The sequence below is a fragment of the Trichoderma evansii genome, assembly GCF_050947405.1.
Source record: "Trichoderma evansii strain SZMC 28006 chromosome Unknown GGI43scaffold_46, whole genome shotgun sequence".
Taxonomy (NCBI): Eukaryota; Fungi; Ascomycota; class Sordariomycetes; order Hypocreales; family Hypocreaceae; genus Trichoderma; species Trichoderma evansii.
Window position 1 is genome coordinate 23,944 of NW_028145160.1, and position 25,164 is coordinate 49,107.

Below are 25,164 nucleotides of genomic sequence, written 5' to 3' on the forward strand. Positions count from 1 at the left end.
TATCGGGGCACAGCGGCCGCAAAACGGCAGGATTTAGAATCAGTACCCCTCTTAAATCATCTCCATCCAATTCTATTTCAAAATGGGGAACCCACCTTTAGAAGTTAATTACTCATACCCAATATGCTAAGAATAGCTTATGTTGCTCTGTATATTACATGCAACAGAGATTAACTCTCATGTTTTCATTGTTCAAAGTTGCTCTATTCTTGAACTTTAGCTCCGTCTTCTGTCCATTTAGAACCAACATTGACAACTTCTGTTTATTTCATTGACCGTTAACATGATTGATTTCAGTTTAACTGATAGACAAAAGGCTCTCCGTGAGGAGTCTGCTAGAATTGGCAGAGAAATTATTACACCTGCGAGAGCAATATATTCTCAATACAACGACCAAGAATCTCGATTCCAAGCCACCCTTCCATTTTACCAAAAGCTTGTGAAAGCAGGCTTTGTGAAAGCCCAAATTCCAACGGCACTTGGTGGAAGCAATGAATCGTTCATAGATGGCGCAATTGTTGCAGAAGAACTCTACGCAGTCGATGCGAGCATCATGATGCATGTACTTGGCACTGCGCTTGGGTTAATGCCTCTGATTATAGGCGGCACACCAGAGCAGCACAAGAAGTACCTTGCCCCTTTCCTCACTTGTGATGGTGATCCGCTTGCTAGTTTAACCCATTCTGAACCAGGCGGCACCGCCAACTGGCTTGAAAAGGGTGGCAAAGGACTAGAAACTACTGTGAGAAAAGAAGGCGACTATTACATTGTGAATGGAGACAAAGTAAGAAAGTTCAACCTCGTCTATTAACCAAGTTCATATTTTTTGCTAATCGTTTTTAACTATATGCAGTTGTGGACTACTAATAGCGCTGGCTGGGATGGAAAGGGCGCAGCTCTCTCATGTCTCTGTTGTCGGTATTCTGAAGATGGTGGACCTCAAGATCCTCAGGATGATCCTGCGTCAAATATTGTTGTTCTTCTAGTTACGCGAGATACGGTAGCTCAGAACGACCCTGGAGCATATCAAAAGCTTGACGAGCCAAATCTTATGGGTCATGTCGCCGCCTCTGGCCCACTAACCAGGTACACCAACTTCAAGGTTCCGGTTACAGACGTATTGTCGCCGGGCAATGGCACATCCGTTATCGAGCAAGCATTTAGCATGTCTGCTGCACTGTCAGGAGCTATGGCCGTTGGGACGATGCGTGCAGCCTTCGAAGCAGCCCTTAAATTTGCCCGAGAAGATAGCCGCAGAGGCACTGTGCCTGTTATAGAAAGACAAAGCGCAGCTGATTTGTTAATAAACGCCAAGCTCAAGATTGATGCATCCCGCATGCTCGTCTGGAAGGCCCTCGATGGGGTAGAAAAAGGAACTGGAGATGCCAGGAGCCGATATGAAGCCTGCTTGCAGGTCAAGGTATACTGTGGTGACCAGGCTGTGGGTGCTGTCTGGGACACAATGCAGCTGGTGGGAATGTGAGTTTCCCCAAAATGAAGTCATTTCGATTTCTCCGACGTCATATGTCCCTCAAATAAATTATGAGCTAATGCGCATATAGAACATCTTACCGAACCGATTCGGATTTCCCCAGATTATTGAACGATGCTGCGGTGTTCTCGCTTTTTGATGGAGGTAATATTGGAGTTCGACGGAGGCAGCTCCAGCGGCTGATGCAGGCTGAAGACTATCAGCCATGGGCAAGTTTATGGTGAAAGGAAATGTTTGGATAAGATTGTATCATGACTACGATTTGGAGGCTTAATTATAATCTCTACTGAAAGAAATCGGTAGATCACAACTTGAAGTAATGGCCTCCGAGCCAGTTGCGGAGCTTGCGAGTCTTAAAGTTGTGGAGTTAGAAAAGTATCTTCAACGTTGTTGCTCAGAGTGATTCTATTTTCTAAAGTGGATATGTTCCCTCTCCTCTCCTCTACTTCTTGCTGCGTTTGTCTCCCTGTACTTTTGTCACATTATGCAATACAATCTTGAGTTGTGTATGCGGTACCCTTGGGTGGCGAATATGAGGTTGCAATAGACAGGATCGTGGGGAAGGATTTATGTTAGCGTTTCGACTCCATATTGAGGCAAGCAAGTGCTGTTAGACAATTGGTGGCCTAGTTCGTTGCGCGAACGCCAACATTAGGCCACAAACTAGCGCTTTCATCCACCTATTTCCCCATAAGATGTTGGTCGATTGCAAGCGGGGGCTTTGATGTAATTGCGATTAGACGTTACTAAACTACAGTCAGAAGCCTAAATCCAAGCGTCTTTCATGTGCATAGTCTAGTAGGTAGATATGTAATCATAAATCGTATCATACGGAATAAATTCCACTCTTTTCTTGAAATGATTACCGCAATACGAATTACGTCAGGGTCTATTGTGTTTCTGCGCCACAGCCAACGCAGAACGTATCGCTCCCTCTCCATCTCGTGCAATGACTTGATAAAAGTAGCTATTTTGCTGGCATAGCAGGTCCCCCGGTGCGCCATCTTCAACAATCCGCCCGGAATCCACTGTGATAATGCGGTCCATCCATGAGAGGGTGGCAGCACGATGAGCAACAGACACCACGGTCGTCCCAACAGGTAAGGCTTCAAGGGCCTCTTGAAGGGCTGCTTCAGCGGTGAAGTCGACGTTTGCCGAAGCTATTACAGCCAATATCATGTCAGTCTTACATATCTATGGCCTGTTTATTCATGATTACGGGTGGGGATAGGATCGCAAAAGAGTAGCCGAGCATTTCGGGGTATTAACTCACCTTCATCAACTAGCAAAATGCGAGGCTCTATCAGTAGCACACGTGCTGCACAAAGCAGTTGGCGTTGTCCAGCCGAAAGATCCGATGCCTCAGATGTAAGCTCCCTTGATAAATCTTCGGTTGAACCAACCAGCGATGGACTCAGCTGACATGTTCTCAGTACTTCAAGAAGTTTCTCGTTACTATGGCGGCCAGCTGGGTCCAAGTTCTCGCGGATGGTACCCTTGAACAATAAGGGCTGCTGCGATAGGGTGCACACAAGTTCAGTTCTGAGCTTGTAGGGGTCCAATTCTGAGATGTCGGCATCACCTATCATAATGTTGCCGCTGGTTACATCCACGAGTCGTGCCAATGTAGATATCAGTGTCGACTTTCCACTGCCTGTTCGGCCAATGATACCCACCCTTTCACCTCGGGGTAGCTCTAAGTTCACACTGTCCAAGGCCGGGTTCTGCCGTCCTCTATAAATAACCGAGACGTTTTTGTACTGGATTGAGTCGAATTCAGCTGGAGGTTTGGGTGCTGCATCATTTGAGTGGTTCGACTCGTGCGGGATACCTTCGTAATAAGTCTTTAACCGTTCGATTGAGTTCATTTCGATCTGCAATTGAGTAATGGCCCAGGTGAATAGATAAATGCTGCGAGAAATGGCTGTAGCATTGCTGAGAGCCAAGCCTGCCTGAGTGCCCGAGAGGCCCACGCTACTGTTTTCATCGGTGTATACGACCAGCATCGCAGTAACCAAAAGAAGCAGCACCGTTGATAACTCGGCACGAAAAGTGACCCAAGTATCAAGGGATTTTCGACAGATGACGGCTGACATGTAAGTATCAAGCGCTCGATCGTGTTTGCTGCTCATAAAGCCGCCTGCCCGGAAAGCCCGAATGGAGTTCATGCCTCGAAGTGCTTCACTAACGATGCTGAGTACCGGCGAATGTAAGATAGAAGCCGATCGTTGCACTTCCCTTGACACACTGCAAAACATGTATATTAGCAAGGTGAAGATGGATATGGGTTGAATCATCCACTACCAGGCTTTGGGAAGACGCGACATCGTAGCAAATAGAGAAAACATTGAACATACACAGCAAATTGTAACTGATACCAGCTGGCAACCAGCACAGACGGAATGGCGGCAACCAGAGTGATGGGAGCAGCGGCTGCCACAAGGGCAATGGCTGCAATCAATGCGCTTCCAGCGTTTATAAGACCATCAACAGCATTCATAATAAGAGCATCCATCGATGTAACGTCATGTGTGAACCTGTTCAGGATCCTACCGACAGGTTGACGAGAAAAATATGCAATCGGAGCGCTAAGAATGTTGTCTACAATAGTGCTGTGGATGGTGCGGCTCGCGCGCAGGCTTGAGAAGACCAACACGACGCCAAGAAGAGCTGAAAGCCAGTTAGTTTATGTAATTCGAGGAATATGAGAGACCAGAGACACTAGTATCATCATTACCTACCCGCAAGGAAACCTGGTGAGACCGTCAAACCTATAAATCCACCAAGATACTGGCTTCCTTGCAGATGAAATGCATCGTCGATCCACCAGACGAACCAGTACGAAGACATTGTCTTGGCGCCGGTCAGGAGAGCAGCCAATATGCCGATTGATAAAATATCAATGAGTCCGCCAGCACAGGCAGCATAGAATTTCAGTGTGGCGAAACTTACGGTACCCTTGGCTCGATCTTCTTCTTCGAAAACGTCCTCGTCTGTAGAAGACGACTCGTTCACACTGACTAATGCTACTTCAGGAAGCTTTTTATCATCAGAGTCGGAATTCTCTTCGCTTTCATCAGTGGAATTTGAATCACTCTCGGGTGTATTGGCGACTTGAAGATATTTCTCCCAAAGTTCAGACGTAATTACAAAGTCGCTGCTGGTGCCGGCCCAGGTGACCTTGCTACCTTCGATTACAACGACATTGTCGCATCTGGGGATAAAAGCTTGATGCAAGGTAACTAGAATCACAGTTTTCTCTAGGGCTCGAATAGTATCGAATAGCAACACTCGTGTTTTAGCATCGACAGCGGCAAAAGGATCATCAAGCAGCAGTATGTCGGATTCCGAATAGAGGGCCCTGGCTAACGCGATCCGCGCCCGCTGGCCGCCACTGAGATTGTTTCCCGACTCGCCAATATATGTGTTGTCTCCTGGGAAATCCTGATCCAAACCACATGCATTCATGACGGTATGGTAGCGAGCAGCGTCAAAAGGGGTCGCAAACACAATGTTTTCCTGCAAGGTGCCGGAGAAAATCCAGGCGTCCTGGGCTGAGTAGGACACAGACCCTTGAACGCTACATGATCCCGACGTTCTGGTCACATCCCCAAGAATAGCTCGCAAAAATGTTGATTTTCCAGATCCAGTAGGCCCCACGACAATTGTCAGTTGGCGAGAAGGGATGTCTAGGTTTCCTACCTCGAGACCAGCGATGCCTGATGGGGAGCTGGGATCAGAAATTGGATGCGAGAAGGAGGCTTCTTTAAAGCTGACCAGTCCCCGTTGTTCACCACTTGTATCCTCAGTCAACTCTGACTCGCCTGCTATTAGAAATCCTTGTATCCTGCGAAAGCTCGGCCAAGTGGCAAACTGTCTTGTAACGGCTAAAGAGGCGCTGGCTATAGGTTGATATAACATGCCAAAGTATGTTAACGCCGGGAATACGACTGCGGCGGTCAACTGATGGCCCATGAGGTAATAGGCTAGAAATGCCGCGCCAGCAGCAAAGCCACTCACAGCTTGGTTAACAGCTGTGAAATAACCGAAAGAAAGGATTAGATACTAAGGGATGGGTGCGTCAGCTCCGTTTTAGCCTCCAGTATGGCAACCAAGGAGCAAAAGACATCAGTACTTACCTTGCGCAGCGCTCCGGCCTGCTTGTCCCGAAACTGGCTAATCCGCTGTCTAAAAACCGTTTCATAGCCAAGGGCCTTGACACCACCGATGCCGTACAAAAGTTCTCGTAAAGCACCCAGCCGTCCGTCGTTAGTCGAGATATAAACTCTCTGGGCACTTCGCGTCCCTTTGTTGGCCCAGGACTGAGATATAAATATCACAAGCACAAGTGCAAATCCTAAATGAAGAAAACCTTTAGTCATCTACGAGCAGCAAGTTCGTCAACGAAGAATGAGATACGACTTACCAAAGAGTGCAGCTGGTCCCATAATGGTAACAGTAAGGACTGCAATACCAATAATCTGCAAGGGCGCACTCCATATGTCATGAACCTTCAGCATATAGTACGCCAAGTTGTCCGCATCAACAGAGCTCATGTTAACTATGCGTTCAGGGGGATACTGAACGCGAGCTTCGGGGCATAACTTGATGCTCTTTTCGAAGATGGCCGCACGAAGCATCAGTTCCATCCACGCATAATGAACCCGGCATAATTGATCCTTTGCGCGACCAAATACTGTGGCGGCCAATGTCACAATCACTAGACCCCAGGCAAGTGACGCATCATGGGGCCTCTCTAGGAGCTTATGGAGTAGTAGAGGCGAGCCCATGGTGGCCACGGCCGATAATGCCTAATTGTAATGTTAGCGATCCGGATTCTTCAAACAGGACGTTGGCTTACACAAGCCGGTATCAACAAAGTGAAACTATACAAACCTCCAGTACGGCTCCACAGAAGAGCATACCTCCTGTTTCCTTTTGCAGCAAGAATCTCAGTGCCGCCGCTGGGCGTTTCGCATACAGAGGTGCGGCTACAGCGCGTAAATGAGCCGAAGCACAGGAAAAGACGGGAAGCCATCCGTCCTCCATAGTTTTAGCATTGCATACTCGGGATACCAGCCGACCGATCCATAGCTGGGCAGGAGAGATGCTATAAAACAGCGGATCTGTAGCGACACTGTCGTCGGGCCTAAGATTCTGGCGATCCAAGCCATCACCATGCGTCGCCATGACGAGAGATTTGTGCCAAAACTTGGTGTTTACAGGAAGTTAATGGCATTGATGGTGTCAGAGCAGGTAAAGTGCGCTAACAGCTGATGCTTGGTGAACCCGGTAAAAAGGCTCGACTCCGAATATTAGGGATCCGGGTTTGAGGAGGAATGATGCCTATGGCTAAATGCAGGCTTCAAAAGAAAGAGGGTTACAAAGTGTAGATGAATTTGTGCTACTGGCACCCAAGTCTATCTTAAACATGACCAACTGCAAGAACATCCTCGGAGTGGGCCGCATTTGGATCCTAAAAATCGGGGCGAGTTCACTACAAAAGGACCTGCCAGGGTAGCCCCTGAACAGCGACTCTGCACTATAAAGGCACGAATCCTAAGGGCTCAGCCACTTAGACGCCTTCCTAGCAGCGCCTAGGCCCAGTACTATCTGAAATGTATTCTATGATCAATATCACATGCAACAGATATTCATCCTGCAGTGTGCAATATCAGTAATTCCAAGCCTTTCATAGAATTTTCGAGTTTACATGTATCTATTCGGCGATGTCTATAATAATTTTCATACTAAAGTAAATTTGCCAAGATCCAACTGGACGACAACTTTTATAACCACAATCATAATGTCACGAAACAGCCCTTACCGAGCCTTGTTGTGCATCAAGAATTGGTAAAGTCACATATTTCTTGACTTTATGAAAAGATTTAATTAAAATCTATTGAACAACATCGGACACTAGTCAAGCTCTAATGTCAAATCTCAACATTAGCAAGCTCTTCAATATCTTTTCATGAATAAAATGGTAACCAAAAGATTGACCTTAGGGAGTTAAATGCATCTTGGAGATTTCAAACAGCATCTAGCGGAATGAGAATTAAGTATAGATAGATATTTCTCTCTAGGGCATTGTGTATGAGTCGAGTACAAATAAAATCAAAGAAAATAAATAATACCCGGGAGGAGCAATTTCGCATTCGTGTAAACTTCGGATGTCTATGAGTTCACCAGTACTTCGCACTTCAGCTTTGGAGGCTGAATTTCATGTAGATGGCTGGCAGGTATTACTAAGTCGGGTAAACTATTTGCGCAGTATTCATAAATTTTACGTTCTTCTTGCTATCTTCCTTCTGATTATCCATAACCTCTTCAAGTCATTTACTATTTTAATTTTTCGGCCTAAACTCGATTTTGTACTTGCCATGCCTGCATTGCAGCTGCCACTATCCGAGCCCTTATGCCGAGGCTTCTGACTCACCTTAAAGAGTAGCTGACGGCATCAAACAAATACGATGGAAACTATAAAGACTGTTATGCGACGAAGCCATGTAAAGTCAAAAAACGGGTGCCAGACCTGCAAACGAAAGCGTGTTAAATGCGATGAGTTTCGGCCAATATGGTTGGTTATCTCTTCTGAATGTGTAGACATTAGATCTATTAATGCAACTCTATAGTCGCAAGTGTCTGCTTACGGGATCAGAGTGTCAATACCACAGACCACATACAGAGGCTTCTAATGCACTCGAACCCCTGTGGTGGCCCACAAACATTGAGCAATCTTGTATACAATGGAAAGAAACTGGAACGCCCCCATTTCCGACATTGAAGATTGCTCCGTCCCTGGGCTGGCACACTATGCCTCTGGCCGAATTGCGATATCTTTACCAAACAGCTTTAGCGGTTAGTGTGCTTGATATCAGCGGCACTAGTGATATGTGTCTCTTGTTGGGCGAATTTCGAACGTATGTCTCATCGCTAAGATTGCTGAGCCTTATGCTGATCAAATCATATAGGATGTTTCAGCTCGCAACTACATTCAGCTTTGTGGCTCATATGCTAGCAGCAGCTTCTGCGGAGCGCCTTGCAATACGAGCCAAATCACAGGAGGCATCTGTAGACGCCTATCGTTATCACACCCTTGCTCTGAGTGGACTTAGACAGGCAATGCAATCTTTTTCGAGAAGCAATGCAGATGCAATTCTAGTTACGGCACTGGGTTGTTCATATCAGATGCCAGATTGGTGAGTAGCACTTGTATAACCTAATTTACATCGCTAATTGAATTGTAGCCGTTCATTAATGGCAATTGTAGACTGTATTTCTCAGGTATGATTACACTAGTCCTTGCCCGTGTATCACTCAGAAATCTAATGATCTAGTAGGCTGCATACCAGATGCGTGCTTGGTCCAAAGAATCTGCATTCTATCGCCTATTTGAGTACGATCTCCGTTACAAGACTGAAGAGACAGGCGCTACGTCATCTCGCCAGCCGGATAGAACTGGGGACAGTAGAAACCGCGACGCCTTTGCCACAGAGCTCTTCAATGAAGGTATAAATGCAATGAATAGACTGAGCATATGTTTCCAAAATAATCAAAGCATTGCAGCCGTAACTCGGCAGCTCCGAGATGTCCTGACAGTTACTCACGAGCGATGTCAAATGGACATCCCAGCCAAGGAACAGTATCGCTTGATTTACCCGTTTACGGCGTGGTTTACAAAAAACTCGGCTGCATCGTTTATAGATGTCAGCAATAGATATCCACTCTTATTTCTTTTTCTGGCGCATATGTATGCGGTTGTTGTCACTCTGGCCGTGGCGTTGCCTGAGATTGACTATCCCTTCTTTGCCTCGATGCGCCTAAAAGGTATCCTTGCGATTAGCAAAAAGATGGAAAGGGGATCTTGGTTCACATGTGATGCTTGCCATGCATTCCATAGCTTCGATCAAATGATGTATTTCCCGCTTCGGACTGTGGAGGTGTACCAGTTACTTGGACCATACCTGAAAGACGGTTAAGATGTAGACATGCAGTTTTCCTATAATATTTAAATACAAACAAACGATACTAGCTATACAAGCTTTACTTTGAGTTATAACCCTATACTGTGTTGCTCGCTTTAAAGGAGTAGATGTATGGGTCGATTATATATGCTGCTACAGCTAAGACTCGAAACGTTTTCATTACTTTCTGTTAGCTTAATCATGCTATTAGTGTATTGTAAATATTATTGAAGCCACTCCTTTTCGGCTTTCCGTTTTGAATCACCTAGTTGACTATTGGATGCCAGTCCTGCTGTTTCTTCACACCCTGAACCGACGACTGTGGGGGTGGCGCCCGGCCTCGGAACAATAAACCCCCTCGCCAAAGTCCTTCGTGTGATAACACTTGAAAGTTCGTCCTTTTTGGGTGTTAATCTTGAACAGCAATTTTGAACCAAGTATCATGTCTCGGGAACACGGTGCGAGCGACCATCAGCCTGCATCAGATCAAGATCAATCGCATGCGGCCTGCAGTGCTTTTAGCAAACTAGCTCGTCCTGATGAAGATTGGACAAAGCTTTCGGATCTTGCAGTCCGCCGGAGAGTTCAGAACCGAATTGCTCAAAGAAATTACCGTGCGTGATTACGAAATGACTATGTAACAAACTTAATGTAGTTTGCTGATATAAACAGCTTATAGGTAACAGAATGAAAGATAAAAATGAGAACCTCGACGACAGTAACATCTCGTATTCTAGAGAAGGCACCCGGGACAATTTTTCTGGCGACAGTAAAAACACTTCATCTTCCGCTAATACGTGAGATCAATGAGATGAGCACTTTAGCCACACCACTATGCAATCGCACACACTCCATTGCATAGGGCTTGCGTTATTTGAGATATTTCACAAATTATGGGTCAGACCAATAGAGAGAATGGCCATTTTCGAGGTCTTGGATCAAATGTTCCTGCATCAATTCAACACGGTATGACTCAACCGGCCAGCGATAAGATTACATGTACCATACCCTTTAGGGCAGGGGCGGAAACCGTGCGATTTCCCAGAAATACGTACTGTACAACTCGCCCGCATAAAAGGATAATTGAACCCAGTTACCATACTGAATGTTTGATGAAGAGAGCCAGGAAAATAGCTAAAAACTTCTTAAATACGGATTATGGATGCAAAAACTTTAGAAACAAGCCGACTGCACCCGCCTTCCCGGCCACAATCGGCAATCTCAACCGTATTGTCTATTCTTGACGCTACAGTCGCTCGATTCGCTTCTACAGGAGCCATCTGGATCTTCGACCATGACGAACCAGCTGACATGGTTGGATACCTCAAAACCTCCTTCATCAAGACACTAGAAGCTTTCCCACAATGGGCGGGACAGCTTCATTGGGCGCCAGTCCGCGAGAACGGCTCCCACAGGGAGCGTTTCCATCGGCCGATGATTACCTACGGCCTAGATTCAGATCCGGGTGTGGAATGGAATGTCGTTCAACTGAACTCTTCCCCGGAATCAGTGGCTCCGGAACCCACCAAACGTGTTTCCAATGAATTGTGGATAGGGAGCTTTCCTCAATCAGATCTCATGGCGTCATCAACAAGCCTGGCTCTACATGATCTCGAGACATTCCAAGGCCTTCCGAGTATGATTGTGCAGGTCACTCTTCTAGGCAACGGTGGCTTCGCTGTAGCTGTAAAGATGGCACATCCGCTAGCTGATGCCCATGCTCTTGTGATTTTCATGCGTCGATGGGCGTCAATCTGCCGTGATGAGCTTACGAAGCAGGACCTGACCAAAGATCTGGCATACCCTGTCTTTGAGCCCAGCTTGCTAGATTCCAGGGCCGCCGGTGATATAGATGCTCCTGATGGCGATCCAGAACTAGTGTTAAAGGCCCGCTCTCTTCCTATGCACCGGCATGACTGGTGGGATACCACTGCCGGACATCCGGCAACGCTTAGCCAGTCAACAATAAACTCCAAGCCGAAAGATGCTGCGCTATTACAAAGGGCTATGATGTCGCCTGCGTACCCACCTCCGTGGGAGAGTTGGCATCTTTCTAATCCTGTTACCACTAGTATCATTCGCTTTACAGAAGACGAGCTGGGCCGACTGAAAAAGTCAGCCACTGGGACCACGGCAAGGATTTCGCGCCTCGATGCTTTGCTAGCTCATGTTTGGGCAGGTATCAACCGGGCTCGCTTACCATTAATGAAGAGCGACGATGAAGTCTTCTTGGACTTTACCCTAGGAATCCGCCCTCGAGTTTCACCGACCCTCCCAGATACCTTTGTCGGTTCACCTCTGGTGCTCACACATATCAGCACTCCTATTCGCAACGTCGCGGCTTCAGACACCAAAATTGGATCTATAGCCTCAGAGATCCGCACATGCCTTGATCGGTTTACACCTGAGGCTGTAGCGGCTGTACTGCATGCAGAAGCACATGAAGTCGCGCCTCAGCGTCTTTGGAGAGCATTTCTTGGCAGGAAGCACACTCTTGTTACTTCGTGGGCCCGGCTTGGGGTTTATGATATTGACTTTGTGGGAAGGGGTTTGCGCCCACGCTATGTGCATGCCATTATGGTCGCCATGGATGGTCTGTTGTGTGTGATGGATAGCGGAACGCTCGATGGTGGCCTGGACATCTCATTGTGCCTGGAGTCGGAAACATTAGAGAGATTTCTTAAAGATGGCAAATTGCGAGAATTTTAGACTTTATTGGATTGTTTCAAGCGAATTCCCAAAATATCAAAAACTGAAAATTAGATCGCACTTCCCCCTACTTCACCTAGAACATTTTTTTTTAATTACTTCATGATAGCCAGCCTATATGTATTCTTGGAGTCGGTGGCTACTACATAGCCCAGATCTAGCGATGAAAATCCCTCGATTTTACACAGCATGTGGGATCTGGCGATTTCGTTCTCACAATTCTCTAATACACGTTGTCTTTCAATGAAATCCATGTATATGCAGCGATAGCTTTCCTAGGCGACTTCGCGCGACTCGATTTCAATTGATCACAACAATCCTTTACAGCTGGTAAAGATATCGAATACTCCACATTTTTATCAGCTGTATACTTAACTTAGTATACGATGAGTTGATTCTTCACTTAGTCTGCAATAAATAGTAATCATATTATAAATTTAGTATGAGACAAATTAATTCCTAGTAACCAATAGAGATATGAAGTATACGAAATATACGAAGGAGTTCGAACCCGTTCATCGCTGGGCATAAAATGCGTGGAAATGTTGCACTCAGTACCAGTTCTGTCCTAATAAGTCAAACGCAGGTAAAGCTTCAATATGTTATTTCGATAGTGTATCTTCACGGGTAATAGGTAAGGGCTATGCATATCACCGTATTTATTATCTATTCTTCATATACAATGCTATTTAATTTATATCCAAATTACCGCCTCTTTTGCCCCTTTACATTGGCACACGCTAAAACGCCAGAAAAGAGACTGGAAAATAATAATTACGCAGGCGGGCTGCCCCTAAGGCTTTAAAGTCTCATTCCACGACTGCCAATACTGGTTCGCCCAAGTAGGCATGCACCTTACCATGTCTGGGGGATCAAGCCGCCAGTCTATTTTATCGTCTGCAGGATCTTGCTTCGACACCAAGTCAGACGTATACCCCTTGGATTCCTTAATCTTCTTTGCCTTTTCCACAGAATACTCGAGGTTCACTGAGGGAACAACGGCGATTTTGCGGTAGCCCTTGAACCAGAGATCTTTGCAGAATAATTGCGGCTCGCCTTGTCTACACTCACCGGCAGACTCATTCGCGGCCCTGAATTCTATAGTCTTTTCCAGAATTGGCTGGGCTGTGAATGCTGTAGCGCCGTTCCAACATGAAAACACTTGAAAGGGACGTTGCCTGGAGAAGCGATCTCGAGTCTCATCAGCGTTCCAGAAGAGATTCCATGCCGAGTCCCAATTCCCGTCCGGGGGGATTTCGAAGAAGGAATCGCCATTGATTGTGCGGCCAATCCACACATCGTAAAAGGTGGGGTGTTCGCCGGCATATGTCCAGTCCATGGCGCATGTCATATCAGCACCAAGAGCTCTTTTTTGATGGACAAGCTCGAGGATGTCCTCGGAACATGCGGATACATCGTTAAGGAAAATGACAGTGGTATTACTTGTCACCTTGTCATCCAAGTCCAGGAGCGGCGCCAATGCCTTGTTTCGAAGCTGTGCAAGGCGCCCCACGCGGTTGTTTTTGCTCGGATCGATTGTAGATGACTCAAAATAATATGCGACTCCCATGTTCTCAAGTGTTGGGCGGAGAGCAGCAAGTACATCGGCAGTACCGTCTGGAGAGTTGCCTTCCACTATGGACAGTATGCATTGCGTCGGGCCGAGAAAACGAATCGCCTCGACAATGCTGCCTATTAGCCGGGGTAACAAAGGCAGGTTTTGTCGCAGGTTGAGAGCGAAGAAGTATTGTATGGATGGGTCGGAGGAGCCTTTGCTCTTGAGCGCGCTATATCGCGTAGTGCTATTGAGCGCAGGGCATCTTAGGTTTGGTAACGTTGAAGGCTGTGTTGTCAGGATCGCATCAAGATACTGGGTGATGTTGGCAGCCGGCAAGATGGCACCTGGGAGAATTGACAAGGTTAGCAAAGACTAATTGTGTTTGCGAAAAGAGACATCGAGGGTCAAGAGGAGAATACCAACCATCGACAACAGGCTTCAGTGGTCTTTTATTATCAGCGTCATGTCGAAACAAAGGCCGCACAAATCGATCTCTCCCCATAAACAAAGTTGTCGCGACAATGAAGCCCACGATCAGAGGAGCTGCCAGCGCCAACAATCTCCTACGCATCTTGACAGTCGACGAGTATGCAGCATATTGGGGCTAATCAGCGCGTTTTTGGCGACATTGTGAAGCACAGAAAGAGGATGTGAAAGCTATATTAAGGGGCCTGTGTAGCCGCCCGCTGGTGGTTGTTGGTCGTTGGTTACACTGGCGTCATCTTGCCACTGGTCTAGCTGACCAGAATTGCGGACCAGGCGATGATGCGAAGCGCCCACACGGCTGGTGCCGAGCCGTCGTGGGGCAACAATTGCCACTGTTGACGATCGAATAACCGCCAGGGTTAAACCTGGAACCAACAGCCTTATGAAAACTCAGCCTTGTTCTGCCTGTGCCCTGAAACCTGAGATATTTTGGTTATTTCTGGGTTTCCGACAAGATGCTATATGCACGGCTGCGCGAAGGGGGCCGCCTGGTCATGGAGCGATGCGTTTATTCCCTCTGTCTCATCGTTTTTCGCTTCCACTTTTTCTTGCAGATCGGCCATAATCTTCATAGCACATGCCAGGTGCATGAGACATGACAGTCATTACTGCTTATATGACGAGAATACTCGCCGTTTTCCTTTTATTATCATTATCACAATTGAGCATTGTCAGGGCAAGGAATCTTGGTATTCCTCTACCCACTCCCGCTGCAAGGCTACCTCAACGTAATGGAACAGAATTCGATAAACGGGCTGATATCCAGACAGAAATGTCTACTTGTGGATTTCAAAATGGTGACCTTAAGAAGATGCGTACTGCTAATCCTGGATTCGACTGTCGAGTCGACACCATGAATGGCCTTTGGGGTTTCTGTCCGGTTACTGTTATAGCAGCTACTGACTGCGGCTTGGCTGGAGCTTGTATTGACTAAGGATCATGCTCGAGTGGGTGCGGCCAAACTGATAGCACCCAGTTAACTACATTTACTTGGTAGGTGTCATATTCCCGTAGACAGATACGGATTTTCTTTGGGTTATAACGATTGTTAATGACTTGGCTCTGTAGTGGATCGAAACAATTCTGCTCTACCGCCCTCCTGACATTTGGAGTTGATCAAACATACTCTTATATTGCCTGTGGTGGCAGTCCCAAGACGGACCATTATCTTATTTCTCCCACGTCGGATTCTAGTTCTACCACCACACAGTCATCTTCGACAAAGATGACTGCAAAACAGACGACTACGAGTGTGGTTTCATCGTCATCCAAGTCAACAGATGCATCGCCTGGTAACACATCAGGGCCAGCAACGGCTTCAACAACCGACGCGCCTGCAAAAGAAACCAATGGTAGCAGTGGCAGCACCATTAGTAGTGGCTCTTCTACGAACAACACTAGAGCAATCATTGGTGGCGTTATTGGTGGCATTGCTCTGCTATGTCTATCCGGTATTGCGTCCGTCTTCTTTTTGCGGAGGAATCGATCACGTCGCCGCCAGACGCTGATGAAGGGCGCACAAAGAAATACTCATCAGTCTTGGTATGATCTCGGTCCCAAAACCAAGCATCGTTTCACGGGTGGCTGGGGACCTAGAGAATTGCCAGGCTCATCATACGACAGAACTCCTGATCATCCCATAGAACTACCCAGCTAATATTCCCAAACGCCAATTTTTTAAAAGTCAAAATTTATGTGAAGCTACTTGAAAATGGATCAGACACGTCGCGTTTGATACGGGACTGAATGCGCAATGCTATAGACGGGGACATCGGGGGTGGAAGTAATAGGATGATACGATCAAAGATATTTCACGACATGTACAGCTTCTCAATTAGGGCAGCATAATTTTTAGAAAGTAAATAGCGAAACTCGTTTTTTTATTCCAATTGCACGCCTTACATGCTTCTATTGAGCTGATAAGTCGACCCTATAACCGTGCTCTCTTACATTCAAGAATACCTTAGATACAATGGAGGGGACAAATGCTTCTATATTATAATTACATATCATTCTTACCACATCTTCAATATGGTGTAAGGAGTGGTACCGGTACTTAATATTAATACAAGTATGTCAATAGCTCTTAGAAGAGCTTCAATATTACGCACAGCTGTGACTATTCAGCTGACGTCCCATTTCTAGCACACTCCCGTAGTATCCATCTCTCTATTACTGTCTCTGCCAAGCTAGCCCTATTTTGTGCCCACCAATGCTCTGTTGAAGGAACAAGAATCCTTACAGCGCGGTAAAAGTGGTACAGTAAGACCATTGCGTGAAGGTCTCCATGTCTCACCATCGAGATGAACTGCTGGTCACACAGAAGAGGGAAGATGATGAGATATCGAGAAAGGTTTTTTGTCAATTCGGGGCTCAGGCCCTCGTATTCCCCGTCTTGTGCCTCCGATAGGAAGGACAGTATGAGACAAAGGCGATCCACAACGCCGTAATAGCCTTTCAAAGAGTAGCCTGCTTCTTTGGAGGCGGAAGGACTTATTTCTGCCAATTTTGGAATCTCCACGGCCAACAATCTTTCTGGGGCAAAGTCGGAATTGCGAATAAAGGGTAGGGGAAAGGAAAGGAGAGAAGAGCTGATAGGGCGGTCGTATGAAAAGAACCGCCTGAAATTCTCAAATGACTCTTCACTTAGCTTTGCAGCGTTGACCAGGACAATCCGAGAGCTGTACTTGATGTGTGGCAGCAATGGCGATGGCTTATGCAAGGAAAGGGGAACACAACTCAGGAATACGTGCAGAATACCTAGGCTGTGTTGGAAGAGGTGGTCTTTGAGGGGATCATACGACATGGTCCCGTCAGGCTCAAGCACCGCAAATTCGACATTGGACCACATCTCCATGACTAACAATATAGTCGTAATCATGAATGCATCGACATTGGACGGCGTGAATTTGCCAGAAAGATTGTTTCGGTAGAGGTTTAATGTCCTTGTCAAATGAGTGGTTGCTGCTGTGGCGTACCTTTGCTCATCAGGAAATTGGAACGACAGGTGCCTCGCCGACTCACATAGCAAGGCGTGCATCAGTGAGGGGAAGCTAAATGATAATTGCAGAGCATTGTCCCAGGCTTCCGAGCCAAAGAGAAGTGTGGGGACCGTCTTATGTTGGAAGTGGTGAAAGAGCTTCATTTGTAGCAAATTCACGGCTTCATCTACTTCATCTAGTGCCAGCCCGTATTGTTGCGAGACACTTGGGGGCACCCGGTCAAGGCTCTCTCGGTGTCTCTCAATCTCTCTCCTACGGCTCACAGGCCTAAAGCTACAAGACTCTTGTCGGCGGATGCACGCCGAGCATTCTGGAATTTTTTCGTCACACTTGTATGATTCCTAGAGGTTAGCATTCGCAGACCAGGGTCGATATAAGCGGTGAAGCTTGAAAGCCAATAGACGATAGACTAACCTTTACTCGTCGCTTCCTGCACTGGAGGCATCCACGCTTGGATTTGTGATGCAGCCTCTTTTGCCTAAATGGGTCCACTACTAAGTTGGTTGGGATCTTGCATAACGCTTGTTCTGAACTAGGGGTCACAACGAAGACATTGGTGTAGTCGGACAGCGGCGCAGGGCTCCTCTTCTGTGCGTCATGGGATGATGAGCCAGACGAAGGGATGCTGTACGTTGACGCCGGTTCCATCGCAATAAATTACATCACAGGACCTTTTGGGTGACTCAAGGTATTGCAAATGCAGATTTACGCGCAGTCCGTCGTGTTTGCGAACGCGGTGGTCGGGATATCAAGGCACTACACCGGGCCAGGCATCCAACAGTTCGGACACTAAACCACATAGGACTAAACGAGCCCGATCTGGCATGCGGGAACCAGGTGGGCCCCGGTAATTATGGGGCGATCTTAAAGCCCCGACTCGGACGTTGAAGTAACTTGCCGAGAACGTGTCCGGACCAGCTCTTGATCCGTCATGACTATCCTTGTTAATTCGCATAGCTCGTTTGATCCAAAAAGTTGAACGAGTCACAAGCGAACAAGATGATTGTTTTGCAAAGATGTTGGAACCTTTTCCAAGAGCAGTGACTATGTCCGGAAAACACCGAAAATATCGGATATTGTCTCGGAAAATTCTGGCTCCTACTACGTATGTATGCCATTTCCGGTATATTGTACATTCACAAGTAACTTAGAGAAACCATGTTCTAGAGTAAAAATAGTGTAGTTTAACGGCTCGATGGCGACCGGGCTGGCGTGACGCAGGATTTAACTGGGTTTAGCTACCTTGATAGACGCGTACACATATGGCCAACCCGGTGCAGTATCCATTGAGTGACAGAGTATCTAGTGAGTAATGCTAGCCGCATGAATGGCTCCCCATCATGTTTCGTCACCTAAAATACACCTCCTGGCATCAGTCAATGCCACATGTACCCAGTACGGCCTATCGGCGCTTCAAGAAGTCCGAAATAAGTATATATATCTGAGATGCCTCCTTTGTCCTTACTCAAAACCTCATCATCCTCATCGCCACTACCATCACCATCATTACCACCATCAGCAACACCAAAAGCTTCCGGAGTTTACATCTTATAAAAATTACATCACTTCAATATGGACTTTAAAACACCAGAGATGGAAGCTCTTGTGAGCTTTGAAAACTTCCGCTTGGCCACAAGCTTCGACAACCAAGCCAAATCTGCCCTACTTCAGCCTAATCCCAGGCTCCAGCAATGCTTGGCCAACTCAACAGCCAAAGGTCTTCCACCCATCAGCGTCCTCCCCATGGCTGGCCAACATCTATCTATTCTCGCTCAGCTCACAGGAGCCAAGTCTGTTCTCGAGGTTGGTACGCTGGGGGGCTACTCGGCCATTTGTTTTGCGGAAGCAGGCGCCAAAGTGACCAGCATTGAGATTAACCCAAAACATCGAGATGTCGCGTTGGAGAATGTAAAGGGCCTCGATGCAGAGGTTCTACTCGGAGCGGCGCTGGACATCTTGCCTAAACTCGCGGAGCAAGGAAAGCAGTTTGATATGGTATTTATTGATGCGGCTTTTGAAGACCAGTGGGAGCACTTCGACTGGGCCGTCAAGTTGACACGTCCGAACGGATGTATATTCCTGGACGACGTGATCCCTACAATGCTTGTAAATGGACAAACAAAGGAGGGAGGGGAGACTATCTTGACAAAGATTGGCAGAGACAAGAGAGTTCAAGCCACATTGATGCCGACAGTGACTTGCCACTCAATGGTACCTACGCCTGTGTTTACTGGCTTCGTCTTGGCCGTGGTCAAAGGCCACTAACGCCAACGATACCTAGTAAAAGTTTATTAGCTTCTGAATAAAATATACCACTCATGATCTTTATCTTTATTGCAGTTTCAGCACATACAACTATCCATGTAGTAAATGCCGGCACCATATGTAATCTGTCTTCATTGTGCCTGTCCATCAACGCCTCATAGGTGCCAAACTATCTTCCGTGTTTCGCCTCCTTATTGAAACTCTCCCATCAAGCCCATCAGACACCTTGAAGCTTCCGTTCACGTGACGCTGCCAGCCAGGTACGTTCTTTATTTTGTTTTTTACGAGAGTCTTGAAGTCTCTTTTCTCGATTGCATTTGGTTCTAATGTTGTAGTTGCATTCCATTCCATCCGTCTCGTCTCGAGCGATGTCCGACCGTTCATATCGTGAAACGTTGACGGCAGATATTGATGGCTTCGGTCATGCAATTTGTTAGTCATCCAGTCACGGATTTCTTCACCTTTGTAGCCGTAAATAAATGCTAACGATAGAACTCCCACTGTAATTGGTACCCCGGTTATCCAGAAGATCCCTTGGTTCCAATCTGAATTCCTCACGTCTACTGTATTCATGCCGAGGAAACTCGAAACAAATGACAATGGCAAGAAGAATAGCGTCACGACGGTAAAAACTCTGATCGCTTTTCCGTGATCTTCTTCCATGATTTCAATCGTTTGCTTTACTTGATCTTTCAGAATCCATAGTCGTGTCGCTAAATTGTCGATTGATCGCCGTCGTTCTATTAGTTGGTGCAATTGATCATTGCCATATTGGACTTCTACTCGAAACTCTCTGAATCGCATCTCCGTAGTGTAACGAGAGGTGAGAGGGTCGATAAGAGCGAGAACATTATAGAGACAGCTTTCTTGGCTATCAACTAGTTTATCCAATGCTTGAAGCTCTTCTTCTAGACCATGAATATCCAAGAAGACTCGCTTTCGAGGTCGGTTATTCGCTTGGAAATGAAGCCGAGATGTGTAATCTTTATAAAGCTGCAAAAGTGTATCCTTTACATAAGAGCGACCTCTAATTGAGGGCTGCAGTAGAGGCCTCTGGATCTCTGACATGAATGCCAGAGCGAGAAATTGGACTCGGACTGTCTCAGCCTCAAGCATCTCAGAATGAGATTCGATACCAGACAGAAAGATGTCTTTCTTGGCACTTTCCAGACGGTTTATTATGCGTTCGTTTGCATCCATTTCTAGTGAAAATAATTCTTCAATCTTTCGATCAATACGTTGAATCAACGGAAAATTCTCCAGTGAGCTTCCACCAAGTAAACTTCTCCGCCGATTAATAAGAGACAGTTGCTTGGAGCGAAAGACGAACATTTTGACAATTTGTTGAAACGCATGAGTAATGTTCATCGACAAAGGAGGTGTTGACACTGCGTCGCTTGCTGAAGAATCTCTTGTTGTCATACTGTGCAACTCTCTCACATAGTTGCTTATATAAGAAAGCTCCTCAATAAAGTCTTCCATAATCCCCAAGAGTCCATCTCGGGAGCTTCGCATAGGATATCCATCGTGCCAAATGCGATGCAGCCATACATAGCAAGGATCGTCATATGGTCGCTCAGAATCACTATGCTTGCATTCAATATGTTTTTCATGTAAATGATTCAGGGCATCCATTGCTGATTGGTAAGGCTTTGCGGCCTTACAATCGCCGCAAATCAAATAGTGTATTTTTCCCGAGGTTGGCTTTCGTCTTTGGAGATCGGATTTCTTCAATTGGCTCGAGAAATTACGTATGATGTATGTGCACTCAGAGTCGCGATGTCTTTGGTTCTCTTCCCAAAGTAGTTGCTGCCATTAATGAAACGGCATCAGCATTGACAATGTGTAAAATGAGAGTGAGGGGATTGCTTACCAAGCACATAATATCCACGCAGCCCCAAAGTCGTTTTAATAGAGTATGTATCACAGAGCCGCCAGTATCCGGTATAAATGACCGTATAATCTGTTGGCTCACGTCAACCAGCTGTTTCGCGAGTGCTTTATCATGGCTTATGAGACCCAGAGCCTGAGTATGGCTAAAGTTCGTTTGCTCATACACACTTCGGCCTGGCGATGCGTTTGTCGAACCAGGAGCAGTGTCAAGACCAGGCTTAGCATCTGCTCTCGGAGCTTTAGTTTTCATTTCTAGATCATTGTCCAAATTGATGCGAAGCGCTTCCATCCTTTCGACGTTATCTTCACCACCCCCTTTGTTTGTTGATTCGGCCTGGTTTTTGGATGAGCGCAAGGCAAATATGTTACCCGTTCTTATATCAATTGTTCCTTGATGAATAACTTTTTTCACATGGCTGGATTCATCCTGTACAAATCTCGGATCCTTCTCCAAGCCTGGTTCGTGAAGGGACTCTTGTCTCGATAATACATCATCCATAGTCAATTCTGGAACTTTCGAATAGTACCTGCTAATTGGATCGCCAGAAATGCGTTCATCGATTTGATCAAGAAGCTTAATCAAGACCTGCTCTGGAGTGTCGTGAGATGAGAATGTACTTGTCACATTGTTTTGTTTCCAGAAAAAGAATGGAACAGCCGTTCGTACGGGCATTGCTTCTACCTTGGTGGTATTTGAACTTCCATAAGGGGACATCTCTGCGTTGTCCCTGTCGCTCGATGGTCGTTCTTGAGGCTGAAAGCGCACCCCAGGGCGCGACGAAGATTCATTACCCAAACCTAGACTTTCCCATCTCCAAGCGGGTTGTCTCCGTATACGACTCCTTCCACGTGAATAGAAGGAATCATCCGTCGAATTTGAGGGAGAGGGGGATCGTGAGCGATATATTTCATCTGAAATGTCCCGTATATTCCGAAAGATGAATCTTTTCTCTGATGAACCTTCTCGGCTGTCAAACTCATGTAAATTTTGAGGACCCCCTAGCACCGGCTTATCATTCAAGTTCAACTCAGTACTTGCGTCAGGGAAAGCAACGCCAGTCGTACGAGGATACACGCGTCTGTGTATCTCGTCTCCATCAGAAGACTCAGATCCATCTTCAACCTGGGCTTTCTGGTACTTTGTAGCTACCGTATTTGATTGAGTTGCAGAGATCTTCTTTTGTTCATTCAACCCATTATCGCTCATTCGAGTCCCAATATTATCAGTAGATCTAGCCGTATCATTTACCATTGACACGTCTGAAGCTTCTTCTTTTGATGTTTTGTTTTCGTCATCATTATTAATGTAGAAAAAATTGTCTTCAAGGCTTGTGGTCTTTTCTCTCTGCTCTTCAATGCCGCTTGCAGGAGCCTGCTGTTCGTGCATCAGAGGATGGTCATGTATTGACAAAGGTCCTGGAGGACGGATACCCTCATCAGCACCATCCGATGAAGGCGGTTGCTGGTATTCTGAGGATTGAGCTACATGGTGCAGAGGAGAATCACCTTTATCTCTTGCGCCTTCAGGACTACCGTTCGCACCTTCAGAAGCGCGCAAAGATGGAGATATTCCCTCAATCTTAGGGTAATTATCGTCGCTGCTATCTAGAGTTATAATTGTAGGAGAGGATTGTGGATAGAGGCTTGGGATATTTGTTTTTGAGAACACTTCTGCCTGCGCTCCGGACTGCTGGCCTTTCTTCTTAGCTGGCTGGCTGTGCCATTGACCATCTATAGGTATTCTTGGGTATCTAAGGCGTCCTGGAGTTTGGGCCCTTTTTGATATAGCTATTCTTTCGCTAGAAGACGAATCTCCATCGTATTCATCGGCGTGATAGCGTGACGCGCTTGTTTTTGAGCTGTGGCGATTGCCGCGGTGTGCGTGATCGAGCAACAGAAGTCTTCTAATACCCGAACGACTGCTTCTTCGACTAGATACACTCGATGAACGTGAGGCGGGTGCCTTTTTTTCGACAAGATAAAACTTCAGAAGCGATGGTCTCATCGCTTTTGAGAGTTCAACCCATCGTTCGGTCGTTACAACTTCGTCTGCCTGGTCAACTAGCTCGTAGTCCATAATGCTGATGAGATTGCCGTGAACGGTATATATAACATGTCGAAAGAAGTCTACCCATGGAGTCTTTGATGATATACTCATGCTGTGTTGAAGACCGTTTATATCGACAACCTCGATTCTGAGTGGTTGCTTGAAGTAATCGGTACGCTTCTCGATCGTGTCACCAAGCAAATCATCCGCAGGCCGGTCTGACAGGGTGATTAAGATATCTGAACCTATTATTAGGCACCACAATTGATTGACAAACAATGTATCGCTTGATTGACTGTCAACTGGCATCTTGTGAATAACCTGATTCTTGCCCCGGCTCGTGACGACATCAAATCCGTAAAGATTTTGAAGGAGAGTTCGAGGATAGAAATCATCTCTTTCACGAGATCCATGGTTGTTTTTTGATGAAGCCAACTCTACAAATGGAAAAGCAACAAAAACAACAGGTTCCGTGACCACAAAGTTATGCGAGTCATGAAGTACGTGGCGGGTGCCAGTAAATCGCAAAATCGAGCCTGGTTCGATATATGCACCATTTTCAGATTCCCGTAGAAATGACTTTTCGACAGCTTCAAGGAGTAGAATAGCAACTCTCCGAATATCTGCATTAATTATCGGACAATCCATGACAAGTTTCTACATCATTGTTAGTCAGTGCAATGACATATAATGACTCAACTCATCCTACTTCCAAAACTTTGACACTCATCGAAGGACGTTGAACATGGCTGACAAAGAGGTCAGCTTTTAGAAGGCGTTTAGAGACATTATGGATACCTACAGCCACTTGGCTTGTACTGATGCTAAATCTTCATCGTCCCTAATAGGGCCTTGTGGGCAGAAAAGTGTAATTTTTCCTTGCCCCATCTCACCAATGGAATATTTCATAGAGTAAATTGATTGAAGGGTTGTTGTACCAATCTTTTTGTCATAACCCTTTTCTACTTTCCAAGCTGAGTTTGAGTCTATCAGATTTGTGTAAAGCATGCTTTGTTCATTGTTGGTCGGAAGAGTCACCGTCCACGATAGGCCGGCCTCCTCGACTTCTTCGGCTTTTGTGCCATCATTCTCAATCCCTTCAACAAAACTGGGTATACTACTGGTGTTTTTCTCCGCATTGTAACTGCCACTGGTCGGGGATAATGTGCGTGATGGCGTGTTCAGAATGTCGTAAGACTCTGTGGCGGGTTGGGGTTCCCACGATGCTGTATTCGCTAGTACAGGTTCTCCTCCATAAGAAACATCAAAGTCGTCTTCATTTCTCTCAGCACCTCTGCGAGATGGACGTAATTTCCTTTCTGGACTCTGTTGTCCATTCGAGAAATCTCTGTATCTCCGGGGCGGGGGATCGTCACTATGTCGACGAGGCGGAGAAGGCGAATATCCCATTATCCAGCTCGTATTATTCTGTACGTCATATTTTAGGGTAAAAAAATTGCTGGCTTCTTAGTTTTGCAAAAAGAATTCTGGGTCCAAATCTGCGTGTATATTCTGTGCCCGGATATGAACAATACGAAGCAAAATCGCGGTGTACCGTGGTTGGATTTCAAGAGACAGGGATCATAGAAGAGGTCTCTCCACTCTAAGAATGTACTCATTGGCCAGTCCTTAGCTCAGTAGGCAGGTTTTGGCATAGTATTAATCCCAACCAGCATTACTACTTTGGTAACAATAACTGCGATGCTAATTTGATGCTTGACGGGTGAGCGGGGATGGTGGCCGTC

General features: G+C 46.3%; 10 protein-coding genes across 10 annotated transcripts; 6 read left to right on the forward strand and 4 right to left on the reverse strand.

Moving 5' to 3' along the window:
* The first annotated feature begins 84 nt into the window (after window positions 1-84).
* Window positions 85-1,857, forward strand: GGI43DRAFT_419171 (Nitroalkane oxidase in complex with Spermine, A competitive inhibitor). The gene is made up of 3 exons (XM_083207637.1): window positions 85-784; window positions 854-1,479; window positions 1,563-1,857. Exons 1-3 carry the CDS (start codon window positions 284-286, stop codon window positions 1,714-1,716), a joined length of 1,281 nt encoding a protein of 426 aa, XP_083055092.1. The 5' UTR covers window positions 85-283; the 3' UTR covers window positions 1,717-1,857.
* A 332-nt stretch (window positions 1,858-2,189) lies between these two features.
* GGI43DRAFT_419173 (P-loop containing nucleoside triphosphate hydrolase protein) lies at window positions 2,190-6,964 on the reverse strand. The gene is made up of 7 exons (XM_083207638.1): window positions 6,389-6,964; window positions 5,919-6,303; window positions 5,632-5,849; window positions 4,234-5,557; window positions 3,850-4,162; window positions 2,766-3,739; window positions 2,190-2,652 (listed from the first exon to the last, which is right to left on the reverse strand). The coding sequence occupies exons 1-7, from the start codon at window positions 6,680-6,682 to the stop codon at window positions 2,375-2,377; spliced, it is 3,786 nt and encodes a 1,261-aa protein (XP_083055093.1). The 5' UTR covers window positions 6,683-6,964; the 3' UTR covers window positions 2,190-2,374.
* A 792-nt stretch (window positions 6,965-7,756) lies between these two features.
* GGI43DRAFT_419175 (Zn(II)2Cys6 transcription factor domain-containing protein) lies at window positions 7,757-9,532 on the forward strand. Its single transcript, XM_083207639.1, has 5 exons — window positions 7,757-8,072; window positions 8,128-8,415; window positions 8,467-8,694; window positions 8,743-8,779; window positions 8,836-9,532. The coding sequence occupies exons 1-5, from the start codon at window positions 7,966-7,968 to the stop codon at window positions 9,472-9,474; spliced, it is 1,299 nt and encodes a 432-aa protein (XP_083055094.1). The 5' UTR covers window positions 7,757-7,965; the 3' UTR covers window positions 9,475-9,532.
* A 33-nt stretch (window positions 9,533-9,565) lies between these two features.
* Window positions 9,566-10,439, forward strand: GGI43DRAFT_304545 (uncharacterized protein). Its single transcript, XM_083201591.1, has 2 exons — window positions 9,566-10,073; window positions 10,139-10,439. Exons 1-2 carry the CDS (start codon window positions 9,902-9,904, stop codon window positions 10,258-10,260), a joined length of 294 nt encoding a protein of 97 aa, XP_083055095.1. The 5' UTR covers window positions 9,566-9,901; the 3' UTR covers window positions 10,261-10,439.
* On the forward strand, window positions 10,385-12,216 carry GGI43DRAFT_304554 (uncharacterized protein). Its single transcript, XM_083201592.1, has one exon. The coding sequence runs from the start codon at window positions 10,618-10,620 to the stop codon at window positions 12,166-12,168; it is 1,551 nt and encodes a 516-aa protein (XP_083055096.1). The 5' UTR covers window positions 10,385-10,617; the 3' UTR covers window positions 12,169-12,216.
* Window positions 12,217-12,961: 745 nt separating this feature from the next.
* Window positions 12,962-14,297, reverse strand: GGI43DRAFT_388975 (alpha-1,3-mannosyltransferase CMT1; the record flags this gene model as incomplete). Its single annotated transcript, XM_083204136.1, has 2 exons — window positions 12,962-14,070; window positions 14,150-14,297. 2 exons carry the CDS (start codon window positions 14,295-14,297, stop codon window positions 12,962-12,964), a joined length of 1,257 nt encoding a protein of 418 aa, XP_083055097.1.
* Window positions 14,298-14,807: 510 nt separating this feature from the next.
* Window positions 14,808-16,143, forward strand: GGI43DRAFT_432461 (uncharacterized protein; the record flags this gene model as incomplete). The annotated part of the gene is made up of 3 exons (XM_083209580.1): window positions 14,808-15,098; window positions 15,210-15,211; window positions 15,281-16,143. The coding sequence occupies 3 exons, from the start codon at window positions 14,808-14,810 to the stop codon at window positions 15,867-15,869; spliced, it is 882 nt and encodes a 293-aa protein (XP_083055098.1). The 3' UTR covers window positions 15,870-16,143.
* GGI43DRAFT_304574 (Zn(II)2Cys6 transcription factor domain-containing protein) lies at window positions 16,142-17,930 on the reverse strand. The gene is made up of 2 exons (XM_083201593.1): window positions 17,629-17,930; window positions 16,142-17,543 (listed from the first exon to the last, which is right to left on the reverse strand). Exons 1-2 carry the CDS (start codon window positions 17,860-17,862, stop codon window positions 16,332-16,334), a joined length of 1,446 nt encoding a protein of 481 aa, XP_083055099.1. The 5' UTR covers window positions 17,863-17,930; the 3' UTR covers window positions 16,142-16,331.
* Window positions 17,931-18,645: 715 nt separating this feature from the next.
* GGI43DRAFT_304606 (S-adenosyl-L-methionine-dependent methyltransferase) lies at window positions 18,646-19,552 on the forward strand. Its single transcript, XM_083201595.1, has one exon. The coding sequence runs from the start codon at window positions 18,787-18,789 to the stop codon at window positions 19,477-19,479; it is 693 nt and encodes a 230-aa protein (XP_083055100.1). The 5' UTR covers window positions 18,646-18,786; the 3' UTR covers window positions 19,480-19,552.
* Window positions 19,553-19,590: 38 nt separating this feature from the next.
* Window positions 19,591-25,163, reverse strand: GGI43DRAFT_304598 (uncharacterized protein). Its single transcript, XM_083201594.1, has 4 exons — window positions 24,222-25,163; window positions 24,129-24,168; window positions 21,353-24,076; window positions 19,591-21,288 (listed from the first exon to the last, which is right to left on the reverse strand). The coding sequence occupies exons 1-4, from the start codon at window positions 24,827-24,829 to the stop codon at window positions 19,627-19,629; spliced, it is 5,034 nt and encodes a 1,677-aa protein (XP_083055101.1). The 5' UTR covers window positions 24,830-25,163; the 3' UTR covers window positions 19,591-19,626.
* Window position 25,164: the final 1 nt, after the last annotated feature.